The sequence below is a fragment of the Muscardinus avellanarius genome, assembly GCF_963383645.1.
Source record: "Muscardinus avellanarius genome assembly, chromosome: 16".
Taxonomy (NCBI): domain Eukaryota; kingdom Metazoa; phylum Chordata; class Mammalia; order Rodentia; family Gliridae; genus Muscardinus; species Muscardinus avellanarius.
In genome coordinates, this window is record NC_137802.1 from 17663707 (window position 1) to 17681180 (window position 17474).

General features: G+C 50.3%; 1 protein-coding gene across 1 annotated transcript in view; it reads left to right on the forward strand.

The window, feature by feature from the left end:
* The window catches only part of KIF1C (kinesin family member 1C), a gene marked incomplete at both ends in the record, with an annotated part of 28057 nt that extends 14321 nt beyond the window's left edge, over window positions 1-13736 (forward strand). Inside the window, 7 exons of the mRNA XM_080713382.1 lie at window positions 2629-2708; window positions 4554-4648; window positions 9586-9669; window positions 10040-10226; window positions 10345-10417; window positions 11417-12028; window positions 13053-13736. Coding sequence (XP_080569508.1) covers window positions 2629-2708; window positions 4554-4648; window positions 9586-9669; window positions 10040-10226; window positions 10345-10417; window positions 11417-12028; window positions 13053-13736 — 1815 coding nt within the window. The remainder of the gene's footprint in view (window positions 1-2628; window positions 2709-4553; window positions 4649-9585; window positions 9670-10039; window positions 10227-10344; window positions 10418-11416; window positions 12029-13052) is intronic.
* Window positions 13737-17474: the final 3738 nt, after the last annotated feature.

Consider the following 17474-nt stretch of genomic DNA (forward strand, 5'->3'; position numbering starts at 1 on the left):
AACTTCCTTCTGCTCCCTGCTTCCTTTTCAGGGGTCACAGTGGGGGTGGGGGGCAGGACCAAACTCTAGGTCCTCAACCCTCAGCCTGGGCTTGATTGGCCCTCTGCTTATCTGCTTGACGTCCTAGGCTCTTAGATAAGGTTTCATTTGAAAAAAGAGTTCCAGGGCTGAATAGAAATTGAAAGGCACTGCCCCAGATCATGTCCTGTCTCCCCAAGGATAGATCACTTTCTGCCTCCAGAGCCTGTCAGTTTCTACCAGCCCCAGACTAGGCCTGATACTGCAGTATAGCCAGTGGACAGGATTGTCCCCTGGGCAAAGAATGGCAGCAGCCATCCTGCAGTGCTTAGGGAGGGACATGCATAGATACGCATTGTTTTGTATTGACCATAGACACAGCCCTAGGGTTGCAGCATGTCCAAGGAGTCCCAAAAAAATCTGGGGTCTAGCATGGCCACGAAGCACCTCTTTTTCCCACTTATTTATTTATTTATTTATTTATTTATTTATTTATTTATTTTTTGCGGGACTGGGGATGGAACCCAGAGGCATTCTACCTCCAAGCTACATGCCTAGCCCTGTTTTTTATTCTTTATTTTGGACTAGGATCATACTGAGTTGCAAAGGGCCTCACTAAGTAGCTGAGGATGGCCGCAAACCTGGATCCTCATGTCTTAGCCTCCCAAACACTGTGGTTGTAAGTGTGTGCCACCCTCCCCAGCTTCTTTTTCCCACTTTTTTTTTTTTTGTGTGTGTGTGTGTGTGGGGGGTACTGGAGTTAGAACTCTGGGACATTCTACCTTCAAGCTACACCCCATCCCTATTTTTCTGTTGTGTTTTTTTTTTTTTTTAAGTACTGGGGATGGAACCTAGGGGCATTCAACCTCTGAGCTACACCCCTCCCCTATTTTTATTCTTTATTTTGAAACTGGGTCTCACTGAGTTGCAGAGGGCCTCACCAAGTAGCCGAGGCTGTCCGCGAACTGCGATCCTCTGGTCTCAGCCTCCCGAATGCTGGGATTACAAGTGTGCGTTACCACGCCCGGCTCTTTTTTGTTTTTATTATTTATTTTGGAACAGGATCTCACTGAGTTGCAAAGGGCCTCACTAAGTAGTAGCTGAGGCTGTCTGCAAACCGTGATCCTCCTGTCTCAGCCTCCCAAATGCTGGGATTACAAGCGTGCGCCACCACGCCCGGCTTCTTTTTCCCACTTATGATTGTGTTCCCAAACTAACTTGCCCCCCCCCCCCCCCAAGTTGGTTCTGATTTCCTCCTGGACAGGATAGCTGTGTCCTGTCCTGCACCTCATGGAGGTGAGGTGGAAACTACAACGGATCCTTGTAGAATGGAGGCTGGGAGGCCTAGGAAAGCGTCATGGGAGCAGTGGCATTTGAGAGGCTGGGAGGAGCAGGAAGGAAGTGGACCGTGCTGAGAGAGGCTGGTCCAGGCCGGGGATTGTGTCAGGGTGAGCAGCATACACGGGGCAGGTATACGAGAAGCAACTTAGCAAGGCTCTCAGCAACTTGTGGGTGCTTAGTAGCTGGAGAAGAACAGGTTGGGGAGAGGGCCCCACAAAACAGCTTGAACAGGTGGGCTGAAGCCCTGAGGTAGAGGTGGCACATGGAGGGCAGGGGTGCCAGCCGGGGGGGGGGTGTTTGGTGGAAAACTGCAGTGACATCCCTGTAGAGTGTGTGGCAAGAAGCCGGGAGACGCATAGAGGGCAAGTGTCAGCCATGCCTGAGATGGGACACTGCAGAGAGTGGACAGACAGTTGTGGGCTGAGGCTGCTGCCTTCGGGACTTCTGGTGTGGCAGCCATGCCCACTTTGTGGGTATGGTGGGAACGGGCCTGTATGCCACCCAGTGACATGCCCAGGCAGGGCGGGGAGGTCACAGCAGAAACAAGTCAGGAAATTTTCTGGGAGCGGTCTGGAGTTTCATGGCAGATCAGCGTAATGATCAGGCAGGTACTTGGGGTGTTTGGTCAGAGAGGCCCCGGGCAGGGACAGCAGCAGGCAGCTGCTGCTCCGAGTGAGGCGAGCAGGCCCAGGGAGGGACAGAGGTTGGGGAAGAGTCAGGGAGTCTTGTTTCATTTTTAAGTTGAAATGACACTTTTTATGTCTTAACTATAGTTATAAAAATAATCCACCCTCACAAGAACTCCAATGTGTAATGACAGGCGGGATGCACTAGTTTCCTCACCCAGTTCCTTTCTTTTCTCTCTGAAAATTGCAAGTTAGCTTTTGAGGAATGAAGTAGGACTGGGGGCGGAGGGAGTATAGGAAAGAGGAGGACAGTGCAGGTGGGTTCCAGCCCTCCAGCGGGGAGCCCAGTGGCTTGACGCACCTCCACAGAGAGGCATTGGGAAAGGCTGCCGGCCTGGGGCGGGGGGGGGGTACACGGTGGGGTGGTTTTGCAGGGCTTGTTATGTGAGACGGGTGGTGGTTGTGAGAGGTGAGAACTAAAGAAGCAAAGCTGCTGCTCAGGGTCGGAGGGAGATGGAAGCTTGGCGGTGGAGAGCCGGAGGGCCTCTGCCTGCCTCGCCCCTTTGCCCTTTGGCTCCTCCCTCTTTGCAGCCACCGGGGCCAGCTTGTAGGAGCCTTTTCTCACCACCACCTCTATCCTCAGACTCCTCACCTGGTGAACCTGAATGAAGACCCCCTGATGTCTGAATGTCTGCTCTATCACATCAAAGACGGCATTACCAGGTAGCATGTACCCAATACCCTGGGGGTGGCCTCTACTTTTTGGGTGTGGCTGCAGAGAAATGACCACATTGGTGACTTATTTACTTATTTGCTTACTATTATTATTTATTTCAGTACTGGAGGTTGAATCTAGGATGCCTTACCTCTGAGTTATAAACCCAGCCCTTTTTATTTTGAAATAGGGTTTATATTGCCCAGCACGGTCTTAAACTTGAACATTCTCCTGCCTCAGCTTCCTGAGTATCTGGGGTTACACCTGCCATGTGTGACTCCTTTTCTTGGTGGTTGCCTGAGACACCTAAGATCTCTGGGCAACTGCCTGCACAACCCAGGTTGCTCTCCCAGCTTCTTACTGTTTTTTTGTTTTTGTGTGTTTTTTTTCGGTACTAGGGATGGAACCTAGGGGCATTCTACCTCCGAGTTATACCCCAAGCCCTATTATTTTATTTTTTATTTTGAAACAGGGTCTCACTCAATTGCAAAGGGCCTCATTAAATAGTAGCTGAGGCTGTCCTCAAACCACAATCCTCCTGCCTCAGCGCCCAAATGCTGGGATTACAAGCATGTGCCACCATGCCCAGCTTCCAATTGTTTTTGACTATTATTATTACTTTTTCTTTGGTGTGTGTGTGTGTGTGGACTGAACCAGGGCTTCACACATGCTAAGAAGTGCTTTACCACTAAGCTGCACAGCCAGCCCTCTCCCACCTTCTTGACAGGTTTCTGAGCCTACCTGCTCAGTGGCCATCTTCTTCCCGGGGCAAGATGCTTCCTGGGACCAGACAGATCCAGCACAGTGGGAATGGCTCCTAGTTTAGTGGGGGCAGGAAAGTTTATGAGAACTTAACCGTGACATCCTTAGCCCCTGACTCCATTGTCCAGGCATCCCTTGGTGGAACCCTCTTCAGGGAAGGGAAAAGGGGACTATGGCCTGACCCTGTGTTGTGAGGGGCACCGCCTACATGGCAGCTGTAGAGGCTGAGAGCAGGTGGCTTCACTGGCTAATGCTAATGAAGCCCTGGGGCTCAGTGCCTCTGGTAGTTAAAGGGGTGGGGTTCCCTGTCCCCCTCCCCCCATTGCAGGTGTTTGTGGCTCCTGGGTGATCATTGTGGGTAGAGAAGAAGTCCTTGGAGTGATCAGTACTAAGGGTGGGTGGGAGGCCCATTGGGAGGTCTTTTTATTTATTTATTTTTTATGGTACTTTGGATTGAACCCAGGGGCATTCTACCTCTGAGCCATACCCCTAGCCCTATCCTATTTTATTATTTATTTATTTATTTATTTATTTATTTATTTTTGTGCTACTGGGGATGGAACCCAGGGGTATTCTACCTCTGAGCTATACCCCTAGTCCTATTTTTATTCTTTATTTTGAAACAGGGTCTCACTGAGTTGCACAGGGCCTCACTAAGTACCTGAGGCTGTCTGCAAACCACAATCCTCCTGTCTCGGCCTCCCAAATGCTGAAATTACAAGCGTGTGCCACCACAGCCGGCTTTTAGTTTTAATTTTGAAACATGATCTCACCAAGTTGCAGAGGGCCTCACTGAGTTGCTGAGGCTGGCCTTGAACCTGTGATGGGGAGATCTGTTTAATGAAGGCTCACTTTTACCTTTTGCTATATAATGTGGTGACTAAGAACACGGGCTCTTGGGTCAGGCAGACCTGGACTCAGATCCTGGTTTCATGACAGTCCAGCTGCATGATCTTAGACAAGTAACGTCATCTCCCTGAACCTCATCTTTCTTGTCTTGCTCATTGAATTGGATGGATGAATTGGTGTTCATGAGGTACTTAGCACATGTCTGGACCATGCTCAGAAGATGTTGGCCATTGCTTCCCCAGAGTGGGCCAAGGAGATGTGGACATCAAGCTGACGGGACAGTTCATCCGGGAGCAGCACTGTCTATTCCGGAGCATCCCTCAGCTGGATGGAGAAGGTAAAGGCTGGGGTGAGAATGGAGTGGCCAGTTGGAAGCCACGTGTCCCATGTTTCACTGCACATGGAGGCCTGCGCTGGTTCCAGCGCTGGGGGGTACAGCCATATAGTGGGGATGTGTTGTCACTCTGCAGGGCTCCGGGCTCATGGGTAAGCAGCCGGGGTACTAGGGACCTGGCTCTCTGCATGGTCAGGGAGGGGTGAGGGTTCTGAGGCAGAAATGGATCATTGTCGTGTGAAGAGGGTGGGATTTTGGTGAAGAGGACATGCTGCCACCTTCCCTTTTTTTTTTAGCCTCAAATAGCATCCTGGTCATTGTGCATGAAAACCTTGTTGTTTTTTTAAATTTTTTTAGTGGGATGTCTGAGTATTTCTGTGGAAAATTTGGGTTGATCCAGTTACGATGACAAAGGTTTCTGAGAGTTGAAGGGCCCATGTTCCTGTGTGGTTCCAAAGTTTTTGGACATTTTGGTCCTTAATATGGCCATAAGGCTTTTAGGAATCACAGGCTCTGAGGGTGAAGGTAGTAGCCTGTCTCACATGTCAGTAGAACAATTCTTATGGTGTTTTATTTTTTTAATTTTTATTTATCTATTTTGCGGTACTGGGGATGGAACCCAGGGGCATTCTACCTCCGAGCTACACCCCCTGCCCAATTTTTTTATTCTTTATTTTGAAACAGGGGCTCACTGAGTTGCAAAGCGCTTCGCTAAGTAGCTGAGGCTGTCTTCAAAACCATGATCCTCTGGTCTGCACCTCCCAAATGCTGGGATTACAAGCATATGCCACCACGCCCGGCCTTAAGGTGTTTTGTTGTTGTTTTTTGGTGGTGGTACTGAGGATAGAACCCAGAGGCAAACTCTGCCACTTACACTCTTAACACTGAGCTGTACCCCCAGTCTTTTTTATATTTTATTTTTTAGTTTTGATGCTACTGGGGATTGAACCTAGGGGCATTCTACCTCTGAGCTACAACCACAGTCCTATTTTTTCTTTTTTCTTTTGAGACAGGGTCTGGCTAAGTTGCGGAGGGCCTCACTAAGTAGTTGAGGCTGGCCATGAACCTGCAGTCCTTCTGTCTTGGCCTCCCAAGTACTGGAATTACAAGTGTGTGTACCACGCCTGGCTTAATTTTGTTTTGAAGCAAAATTTTACTAAGTTTCAGAGGCTGGCCTCAATCTTGCAATCTTCCTGTCTCAGTTCCTTGGGTACTGGGATTACAGGCATCCCCCACTACACCTGGCTTCAAGGTTTATTTATTTTTATTTATTTATTTTATGTTTTGTGGTACTGGGAATGGAACCCAGGGGCTTTCTACCTCCAGACTACACTCCCAGACCTATTTTATATTTTATTTGGAAACAGAGTCTCACTAAATTGCTGAGAGCCTCATTAAGTAGTTGAAGCTGGCTTCAGACCTGTGTGATCCTCCTGTCTCAGCCTCCCAAGTACTGGGATTATAAGTGTGTGCCACCACACCCGGCCAGAATTTTTTTTTTTGGGGGGGGTCTGGGGATGGAACCCAGAGGCATTTGACCTCCGAGCTACACCCCCTGCCCAATTTTTTTATTCTTTATTTTGAAACAGAGTCTCACTGAGTTGCGGACGGCCTCACTAAGTAGCTGAGAGGCTGTCCGCGAACCGCGATCCTCCAGTCTCAGCCTCCCAAATGCTGGGATTATAAGCATGCACCACCATGCTCAGCTTCCCTGCCTTATTTTTTATTCTTTATTTTGAAACAGGGTCTCACTAAGTCGCAGACGGCCTCACTAAGTAGCTGAGGCTGTCTGTGAACCGTGAGCCTCAGGTCACAGCCTCCCCAATGCTGGGATTACAAGCGTGCGCCACCATGCCTGGCTCTGCCAGAATGTGTTTTTGATGGTAGTGGGGATCAAATTCAGGGCTTCATGCATGCTGGGCAAGCAGTCTACTACTGAGCCATGTTCTTAGCCCTGTCATATTTAAAAAACACTAATTGTGTGTGGTAGCATACACTTGTAGTTCTGTTTGGGAAGCTGGTGCAGGAAAGTTAGGTCTGGAATCTGGGGTTGGCCTGGGCAACTTATTGAGACTCCATCTCAAAAAGAAAGTAAGGAGGAAAGAAGAAAAGACACTGGTGTGGAATGGAACGCTCAGGTTGAAGACACACTTACTGGGTTTCAGTTTGCTTCAGGGTTAGCAGATAAGTACCGCCATTCTGTTCTGGCCCAAGTGCCTAGTGGCAACATATGCTTCCAGCATTTCAGGATAAAACTGTTAACTGTTAAATCAGTTCAGTGCAGTAAATTGTTGGTAAGTTCCTGTTCTGTGGTTACCGCAAGCCAGGTTCTGGGGAGATGTCAAAGCCATTTAAGACTGCAGGGTGAGCACACCATCTAGAGGTCATTGGGTGTTTGGGGGAGGTGACAAGCATGGTCAGAACTGTTAAAGAAGTCAGCTGTGCGGGTGCACACATGTAGTCCCTGTGCTCGGGGAAAGACCAGAGTCAGCAGCAGGGGCCTAGAATTAGTTATTACTTACTGATCATCTACGTGAGCTTTTGGATTTTATCACACAGCCCACAGGTGACTGATCTGAGGTTCCCAGGTCAGGTAATTTGCCCAGGACCACACAGCTAGGAAGTGGCACAGCTGGATTTGAATACAGGATGACAGGCTCCAGGGCTGGGCTTTGGGCTCTGCTCTGGCTGCCTGGCTGTTGTGAGTCCAGGGACAAGGCGAGGCTGCCCTGAGCAGGCTGGCAGTCATAGTCTCATCTAGCCCTCCATGACACCTGTCCCTCCCTCTAGAAGAGGCTTCAGATTTCTGCTTTCAAAAATTATTAGAAGCAGGTATGGTGACACACACCTATTATCCCAGTGAGTGAAAAAGGAGGAGTGCAGGTTTGAGGCCAACCTCAGGAATTTAGTGAGACTCTGAGCAACTTAGCAAGACTTTGTTTCCAAATGAAAATAACAAAGGCTGAGGATCTAGCTAGGTAGAAGGCCCCTGGATTTAATTTCCAATACCACAAAACATGTGTGTTATTAGCATTAAATAACTTTATTTTTTTATTTTATTTATTTATTTATTTATTTATTTTGGTGGTACTGGGGTTCCTGGAAGCCCTTCTACCTCGGGGCTACACTCCCAGACCTATTTTTACATTTTCATTTTGGAAACAGGGTCTCCTAAGCCAGCGCGCGGCTGGCTTCGAACCTGTGCGATCCTCCTGTCTCCGCCTCCCAAGCGCGGGGATTACAAGCGTGCGCCACCACGCCCGACTGCATTAAATAACTTTAAATTAGCTGGACAAAGTGGCACCTGCCTGTAATCTCAGTACTTGAGCGCTGAGATAGGAGGAGGATTGTAGGTTCAAAGCCAGCTTCAGCAACTAAGTGAGGCCCTTAGCAATTTAGCAAGATCCTGTTTTAAAATAAAAGGTAAAATAGGGCAGGGGGTATAGCTCAAAGGTAGAATGCCCTTAGGTTCAATCCTCAGTATCAAAAATAAAAAAAATAAAAATAAAAATAACTATATTGTGTATCTTTTCAACCAGGCTTAAGCTCAGGAAGCTGGGATTTTGGGGTTTCATCTCATTATTAGGTTCTAAAATTTAATAAATTACTGCCTGGAATGTAGTAGGGGTATGATATATTTGTAAAATCAGTGAATGCATTTTGGGGCTTGGTGGGAAATAGTAAAGGTGGGATAAACTGGTCCCCATTACAGCGGTCAGCATACTCTCCTTTTGTTGCTATTCCCTGAGGCCCTTCGCTGTCTCTCTTCCAGTCCTCTTAATTGTTTCTGCCCATTGAAGTCTGAGTCTCTCTTCCAGCTCTGGCTCTAAAGTTGCCACTGATTTCATGTACTTTTTCAGCCCTCTGCTCCTAAACCAAGTTCTCTCTGCTGTGTTTGTCCTCTCTCCCCATCATGTGTACATGTTTGCCTGCTGTTACAGTTCATTCCCATTTCTGTGTTTCTATATTACCTTTAGTGTAAATAACAATAAAAAGTCACGTTTGCATATTATTTTATGGTTTATTTATTTGAGCCTTTCTTCCATTCTGTAAATAAAGACTTCTTTATCCCATATCCCATCTTTTTTTTTTTTTTTTGTGGTTCTGGGCATTTTACCTCTGAGCTACACTCTGAGTCCTGTTTTATTTTTTATTTGGAAAGAGGTTTTTGCTAAGTTGCTGAGGGCCTCACTGTTACTGAGACTGGCTTTGAACCTGCTATTTTCCTGTCTTAACCTCCCAGGTACTGGGATTATAGGTGTATGTCACCACGCCCAGCTCATTATCCCACGTTATAGAAGATCGCAGAAGCTAGATAACTGGCTTTGTGTCCCTGGCTAAGGAGTCACAAAGCCTGGGTCTTTGGGATATGTCTTCCCTTGGTTACAACAGGGTGCAGTGGCTCCTCGAGGGCAAGGAGTGCCTCATGCATCTTCATGTCCCCAGCAAGCAGCAAGCTTAGCAATGTGTACTGAGGAGCTCCTTGATAGATGTTGGAGTCTGGTTAACTTTGTCTGTCAGCTGTGGCTTGAGATTAGTTAGGTGGCAATTTGCAAGGCGTTACCAGAAAGATGTGCTAGGAGGCTGGTGGAGGAGTCCAGGCCTGGCCAAGGGTGATGTAAATGGGGAAGGTAGGAATGGAAACCTGGAGGGTGGAAGTGACAGGACTTCTGAGAATTATGGGTTTTCTAAGCTGTTGTTGGGAGGATCTGATGGGTGAGCAGGGGGCCACAGCAGAGGCTTCTGGGAATCGAAGCTGGGGCTCTAACCCTCCTTCTCTTCCTTTCCTGTGCTGCCTGCCACCAGAGGGGCCATGGCACCCCGACAGGTACTGGGGGTGGGACTGGTGGTGCATGTGTGGTTTGGGGGATCAGGCAAGGTGGGAATCTGCGAGCATCCCCACCAGCAGCAGGGTCTGATTTCTCTCCCCTTCCACTCAGTGGTAGTCACTCTGGAGCCTGGTGAAGGAGCCGAGACATACGTCAATGGGAAGCTGGTGATGGAGCCTCTGGTGCTGAAGTCAGGTAGAAGATGTGTCCCAGAGGGAGGGTGTGGGATACCACCATACATAGGACAAGGCAGTGCTTTCAAGTAAGACCCTGAAATGAGAAATAGCATGGGGGTGTGAAGAGGAGCTGGGAAGTGACAATCAAGTAATTAAATCTTTGTTTCTCTTCCTGCCCCAGGAAACGGGGACAAGGATGCCCAGACCCCCAGTGCCATTTTCTGACAGGGTTGGGGTGGTTCCTCTCATCTGCCAGGGAAGCATGAGCCTGGGGGTGACGGGGACAGAGGGTGTCTGGGACTCGAGAGCAAGGTCCTGCACGTCTCGGTGTATTGGTAGGTTTGCTGCTGTGGCGGAGTGAGTCTCCTTTCTCCTTTTCCCGTCTCCAGGAAATAGGATTGTGATGGGCAAGAACCACGTTTTCCGCTTCAACCACCCGGAGCAGGCACGGCTGGAAAGGGAACGAGGGGTTCTGCCACCCCCAGGACCTCCCTCTGAGCCGGTTGACTGGAATTTTGCCCAGAAGGAGCTGCTGGAGCAGCAAGGCATCGACATCAAGCTAGAGATGGAGAAGAGGTAGGAGGTGTCTCCATGGGCCCCTGAGGACCCAGGTCCCTCTATCCTGCTGTCAGGCACCCCAGTGAAGTGGTTCCAGGGACCCCTAGCTCTTACTTTCCACTCTGTTCCATCCCAGGCTGCAGGATCTGGAGAATCAGTACCGGAAAGAAAAGGAAGAGGCTGACCTTCTGCTGGAGCAGCAGCGCCTGGTGAGGTCGGGCTGGCGGCCACTGAGCAGCGAGGCTGCACAGCCTCCGCTGACTTCACTCTGAATGTGCTCTGAGCCAGTGGGAAGTAGGATGGGCTGAGGGATGGGACGGCATCTAGGAGGAAGTAGGAGAGGGGTGCCCCCGAGGCAGGCGTGTTATGTGCTGGAAACTAACGCTCCACCCATCTGACCAAGGTTTCCCAGACTTGGGTCAGTCTGTGCTGCCTTAAGGATTTTCACCACATCCTAGTTACTATCATTTACATAACGTTTTTTGTTTTGTGGTACTTAGGATCAAACCCAGGGCCTCGCATGTGCTAAGCAAACACCTTTTATGAAATTGTTTTGTAAATGTACTTTTAAAGTCTTTATCCTCATCCTGAGCCATAATATACAGTCATTCGCTGGTTCCATAAGATTCTGTCACTAGCTGGGCGTGGTGGTGCACCCTTGTACTTGGGAGGCTGGTACAAGACCAGCCCCAGCAACTTATCAAGACCCTGCTTCAGTATAAAAAAAAAAGGGCTGTGGATGTATCTTGAAGGTAGAATATCCCTGGGCTTAATCCCCAGTACAGCAGCAGCAGCAACAAAAGGTCATATCACATAGTAACGTATAGTGCCTTTGTTTATGTAAGTACACACTATGATATTCTCTTAAGGACGAAATCACTTGATCCATTTCTCAGAACTTGGCTCTGTGGGTAAGTGGCACACTAGTGTATATGCAAAAATCCCAGACTTGATTAGCTGTAGCTGATATGTGTGGTTGCATTCTAAGTATTTAATCCTCAGAATATATCTGTGAGGTAGGTACTGTCATTATCTATGCTGTCTAGACCAGCAGAAGTTAAGTAGTCTACTCATGGGTGCACAGTTCAGAAGACGTAGAGTAGGACTTGGACATAGATGTGCTGATCAAGTGTTTCCTGTGTCTTTGGGACAAGACTGAACTCTGAGACGTCCTCAGTCCTCTCCCTGTCTTCTCTCTCTGGCCCCAGTATGCAGATTCTGACAGCGGGGACGACTCTGACAAGCGCTCCTGTGAGGAGAGCTGGCGGCTGATCTCCTCCCTGCGGGAGCAGCTGCCCCCCAACACAGTTCAGACCATTGTCAAGCGCTGTGGCCTGCCCAGCAGCGGCAAGCGCAGGGCCCCTCGCAGGGTCTATCAGATCCCCCAGCGGCGGCGGCTGCAGGGCAAAGACCCCCGCTGTGCCACCATGGCCGACCTGAAGATGCAGGCGGTCAAGGAGATCTGCTATGAGGTGGCCCTGGCCGATTTCCGCCACGGGCGGGCCGAGATCGAAGCCCTGGCTGCCCTCAAGATGCGGGAGCTGTGTCGCACCTATGGCAAGCCCGAGGGGCCCGGAGACGCCTGGAGGGCCGTGGCCAGGGATGTCTGGGACACCGTGGGCGAGGAGGAAGGCGGATGTGGCGGCGGCGGCGGGGAGGAGGGAGCCCGTGGGGCCGAGGTGGAAGACCTCCGGGCGCACATTGACAAGCTGACAGGGATTCTGCAGGAGGTAAAGCTGCAGAACAGCAGCAAAGACCGAGAGCTCCAGGCCCTGCGGGACCGCATGCTGCGCATGGAGAGAGTCATCCCCCTGACCCAGGTAGGAGCCGGCGGCTCCCACACCCTCGTCTTCTCCCCTCACATCCCAGCCTCCTTCCCCTCGGCCTGCAAAAAGACTTGTGGAAGTTTGGCATGGTTTTCCTCAGTTTTCTTTATGGATCACATGCCTCACAATCTCCATTTATTTAAAAATACAGATTGCTGGGTTCCGCCCCAGCAGACTGAATATACACCTTGGGCGTGAGCTTGCATCTGTGCTAAGCTTCCCGGGTGTTTCTGAAGTTGTGACATTTGGGAACCACTGATGTGAAGTGCACAGTTGTTAGGGCGCGCCTGGAACACCGTTCGTGTGTGTGCACTCTCGTGACCCCATGCTGGCCACTCGTGTGTGTGCTTTTTGTTTGCGATCTTGTTTACTCTGCTCAGCAGCCTGGTGAGAGGTAGTGTGGTCACCTGGCTCTGCTTTGCATATCGGCAGTTACTTCCTGGGTGCCTATTGTATGCCAGGTCTTGTGCCAGCCACTGGGGCTACTTACACAATGGGCAGAACTTCTGCTCTAGTCCCCTTGGCTTGGGAGAGGAGCTAAGCTGACCATCTGTGGCCACAGCACAAGGTTCTTGAAGGATTCCTTCTGTAGTGCAGCTTCTGCCTCACCCCGCCCTCACTTACTGGGCGGCTCCACCCAAGTCCTTTGCACCTGCTGCTCCCCCACGCCAGCCGCTTCCCCGCCATGGCCTTGCAGCTTGTTCCTGGCTCCTGCAGGCCCATTCATCCCTGCAGCCACCCCTGGTGGCTTCCTGTCCTCCTCCCTGCCCCACTCTTCTCCAGCTGAAGTATAACTTAGTTCTTACCACAGCCTCAGGCACAGGTCCTGTTACTACTGCCACTGTAAGATGAGGAAACAGGCATAGAGGGTTTACAAGTCCAAGACTTCACCACACAGTGGGAAGTGACAGGCTCAGAGCTGAGACTTGGCTGCCTGTGGTCCTAAGCTTGCTTATCTCCAGCCCTCTCACCTGACCTCAGGGCTCAGCTCTGCTCACAGCCCTTCCCCTCCCTCTAGGATCTGGAGGAGGAGAATGAAGAAGCTGGTGAGGTCACCTGGGCCCCGCCTCAAGGGCCTGAGGCAGCGGAGGAGGCCACTCCCTATGATCACTCACCCGCAGCCCGCCCCCCCTCACCACCACTGTCCAGCTGGGAACGGGTGTCGCGGCTGATGGAGGAGGACCCTGCCTTCCGTCGTGGACGGCTTCGTTGGCTCAAGCAGGAACAGTTGCGGCTGCAGGGACTTCAGGGCTCTGGGGGCCGGGGTGGGGGACTGCGCAGACCCCCAGCCCGCTTTGTGCCCCCCCATGACTGCAAGCTGCGCTTCCCCTTTAAGAGCAACCCCCAGCACCGGGAATCCTGGCCAGGGATGGGGAGTGGGGAGGCCCCGCCTCCACCCCAGCCTCCTGAGGAGGTCACCCCCCCTCTGGCCACCCCTGCCCGCAGGCCTCCAAGTCCCCGAAGGTCCCACCGTCCCCGCAGGAACTCCCTGGATGGAGGGGGCCGATCCCGGGGTGGGGGTTCCACACAGCCAGAACCCCAGCATTTCCAGCCCAAAAAGCACAACTATTATCCCCAGCAGCCTCAACCTTACCCAGCCCCGCGGCCCCCAGGACCCCGCTATCCCCCATACACTACTCCCCCGCGAATGAGACGGCAGCGATCGGCCCCTGACCTCAAGGAGAGAGGGGCGGCTGTGTGAGTCCGCGGCCTGGGCAGAGGGCCTGGAGGGGCCTTGCCAGGAGGAGGCAAGATGCCAGAGACTGCTTCCCCGAAGCCCTGGGGCAGGGAAGCCCAGAGAGGAGAGAAGGTCCGAGTAGGTGATAGAAGACTGGCGTGACCGAGCTGGAGCTGGGGAAAGAGGAGGGCACGGAGTTGCCAGGAGCAAACCAAAGTGCAGGGAGTGTCAGGAAGCCGCCTCGGGGCCACCCTTGCGGGAGGGCTCCCACAAACGCTGCTATGGGGAGGGCGGGGTGGGGCTGCATAGCCAGTGTTTGAGTTTCTTTTCTAATGGGTGCAGAGAGGAGAACCAAGAGTGAGGTGGGTTCTCCTTCCCGGCCCCTGTGCGTCTGTCTGTCTGTCTGTGGTGGGTTTCTGTTTCTGGGGAGGTGTGGTGGAACATGTCATTGCCCTCCCTTTCCAAGCCTCCTGCTATATTTGGAGGACTGTCCGGTTTGGCTGGAGTCCCATAGGGATGTGGGACCTCTTAATAAAGGATAGCAAACAGGGAGCTTGTGGCTCATTGTTTGACTTGGGAGTTTTGATGAGGTACAGGTTTGAGTAAAACACACAGTTTTGAAGTGTCTGCTTGGTGAATCTTTGCATGTGTGCACCCATGCCATCACCACCCAGATCGAGATAATAGTGTTTCCAGGGCTGAAGTGTAGCTCAGTGGTCCTGGGTTTGATCCTTAGTATCACAAACACAAAAAGAAAAATGTAGCCAGGTGTGGTGGCTTTTAACCCAGCATTTGGGCTGCTGGGACAGGAGGATCGTGTTTTGAAGACAGCCTCAGCTAGTTAGTGAGGCCCTCCACAACTCAGTGAGACCCTGTTTCAAAATAAAGAATAAAAGATAGGGCTGGAGGTGTAGCTCGGAGGTAGAATGACCCTGGATTCCATCCTCAGTACTGCAAAAAAAAAAAAAAAAAAAAAAAAATGTAGCTGGGTATAGTGATGGATGCCTGTAATCCCAGTAGTTGGGAGGCTGGGACAGGAGGCTCAAGGCCAACCTCAGCAATTTAGACCCTGTTTCAATATTAAAAAGTAAAGTAAAATGGGGCACAGGGTATAGCTATTCCTGGATTCAATCCCCAGTATCATACATATGCACAAAAAGTCTGTCTGGTTTTCTAAGACTGCCAACCTCATGCCTCTCTTTAGGGTACATAGCTTTTTCTTTTGTTTATTTTTCTTACCGGTGTCTCCATCTCTGCTGCCAACACCATTCTCCATGTCATGGGCAAAGTAGCCTAGCAGACAGCCGGGCATGGTGGCGCACGCTTGTAATCCCCGCACTTCGGAGGCGGAGACAGGAGGATCGCGCAGGTTTGAAGCCAGCCAGGCTGGCTTAAGAGACCCTGTTTCCAAATAAAAATACAAAAAGGTCTGGGAGTGTAGCCCGGAGGTAGAGGGGTTCTGCATGGTTAGATCACCTAACCTGTTTGAAAGGCCTTCCAAGTGCCTGTTTCCCAGGGGAGTGAGTGTGTTGGTCAGGCTTAGTGTGCCTACCTACATAGTGACTTCCCTCTAATCCTGCTATCTGCTTTGCCAGGGTGTATTTGGCATTCCTAATATATTTTGTCTTAAGAGCTATTTTCAAGCTGGGTGTTGTGAACACCTATAATATAAGTACTCGGAAGGCTGAGACAGGAGGATCGCAGGTTTGAGGACAGTCTCAGTGATGTAGGGAGAATCTCAGTGACCTAGTGAGATATTGTTTCAAAATAAAAAAATAGGGCTGGGGGTATAGTTCAGAGTTTGATCCTCACTAACACACACACACACACACACACACACACACACACACACGAACAACAATAACAACAAACCAAAAACAACATCCTGCTTACCTTGTTTTTTGTTTTTAAGGTATTAGGAACTGACCGCAGTGACATTCTACCTCAGCTACACCCCAGCCCTATTTTATTTTTTATTTTGCAGTACTGGGGATTGAGCCCAGGGGCAATCCACTTTCAATCTATACTCCTAGCTCTATTTCTTTTTTCTTTTCTTTCTTTTTTTTTTTTTGGTGGTACTGGGTGGGGAACCCAGGGGCTTTTCTACCTCTGGGCTATACTCCCAGACTTATTTTATACTTTATTTGGAAACAGGGTCTCACTAAGTTGCTGAGAGCCTCACTAAGTAGCTGAGGCTGGCTTTGAACCTGCGTGATCCTCCTGTCTCAGCCTCCCAAAGTACTGGGATTACAAGTGTGCGCCACCATGCCCGGCTTTTAGTCCTTATTTTGAAACAGGGTCTCCCTAGGTTGCTAGGAGTCTTACTACATTGCTAAGACTAGTCTCAAGCCTGCAGTCCTTTCTCAGCCTCCCAGATACTGGGATTGCGGGTGTGCACCATCACGCCTGCTTGCTTTAAAGCTCTGGTGTGAAGAGCAAGCCCATGGCAGGCCATACTGTAAAGGTTTTGCAGCTTAGATTGTGTCACTGCTCTGTTCTCAGCTTCCCCCAACCACCTTTTTTGTTTGTTTGTTTGTTTTGGTGTGGTACTAGGGGTGGAACCCAGGGGTTTTCCACCTCCGGGCTACATTCCCAGACCTATTTTTTATATTTTATTTGGAAACAGGGTCTCAATAAGTTGCTGAGAGCCTCGCTAAGTAGCTGAGGCTGGCTTCGAACTGCACTATCCTGTCTCAGCCTCCCAAGTGCTGGGGTTACAAACGTGCGCCACCACGCCTGGCTTTTGGCTTTCCAAATCTGAACCCCTGTGTTTTCATCGTGTCCTCAGGAAAACACTCATTTGAAAATGTGAGCTGCTTCTCTGCAGCTTCCTGAAGTCCCTTAGTCTTATGAGCGAGCAGCCAAACCATAGCTGTTTTTCTCATCTGTAGCCAAACCAGGGCTCTGGGCAAGAGTAGGGTTAGGTTTGTGGTTGGTTTCCATACCCTGATCCTGGCTACCTTTATTTTGGCACCTTTGACTGCCAGGTCTTCAGGAACCTGTTGACTATGACCCAGGATCTGGAATGTAATGGAGAGCTTGATGGCAGTGTTTACTCGAGCAGTTTATATTCTGGCTGGGGAGAATAAATGTGAAAAAAAAAAAAAAAAAGACAAAATACAAAGTTCTCTGTAGGCCAGAGCAAGCTTGAGTGGTACAGAGTACTGTGGGAGTTAAGACGGAAAAGACAGTTTGTTAGTTTAAAGTATAGTCGTTCTTTTTCTCCAGACTGCCTAGCCAAGTGTGGTAATCCCAGTACTTGGGAAGCTGAGACAGGAGGAGTGCAGGTTTGAGAACAGCCTCAGCAACATAGATTCTCAGGAACCCAGCAAAAAGAACCTACCTTCTGTAAATGTGCATTATCGTCCTTTTATAAAATCCACACCTTCTGGGTGTGGTGGCACATGTCTGTAATGCTAGCAGCTAGGGAGGCTGAGGCAGGAGGATCACAAGTTTGAACTCAGTCTGGGCAATTTAGGGAGACCCTGTGTCAACATTTTAAAAAGGCCGGTGTGGTGGCGCACACTTGTAATCCCAGCATTCAGGAGGCAGAGACTGGAGGATCACGGTTCGCGGACAGCCTCAGCTACTTAGCGAGGCCATTCCCAACTCTGTGGGACCCTGTTTCAAAAAATATAAAGACTAAGCCGGGCGTGGTGGCACATGCTTGTAATCCCAGCATTCGGGAGCTGAGACCGGAGGATCGCGGTTCACAGACAGCCTCAGCTATTTAGTGAGGCCCTCTGCAACTCAGTGAGACCC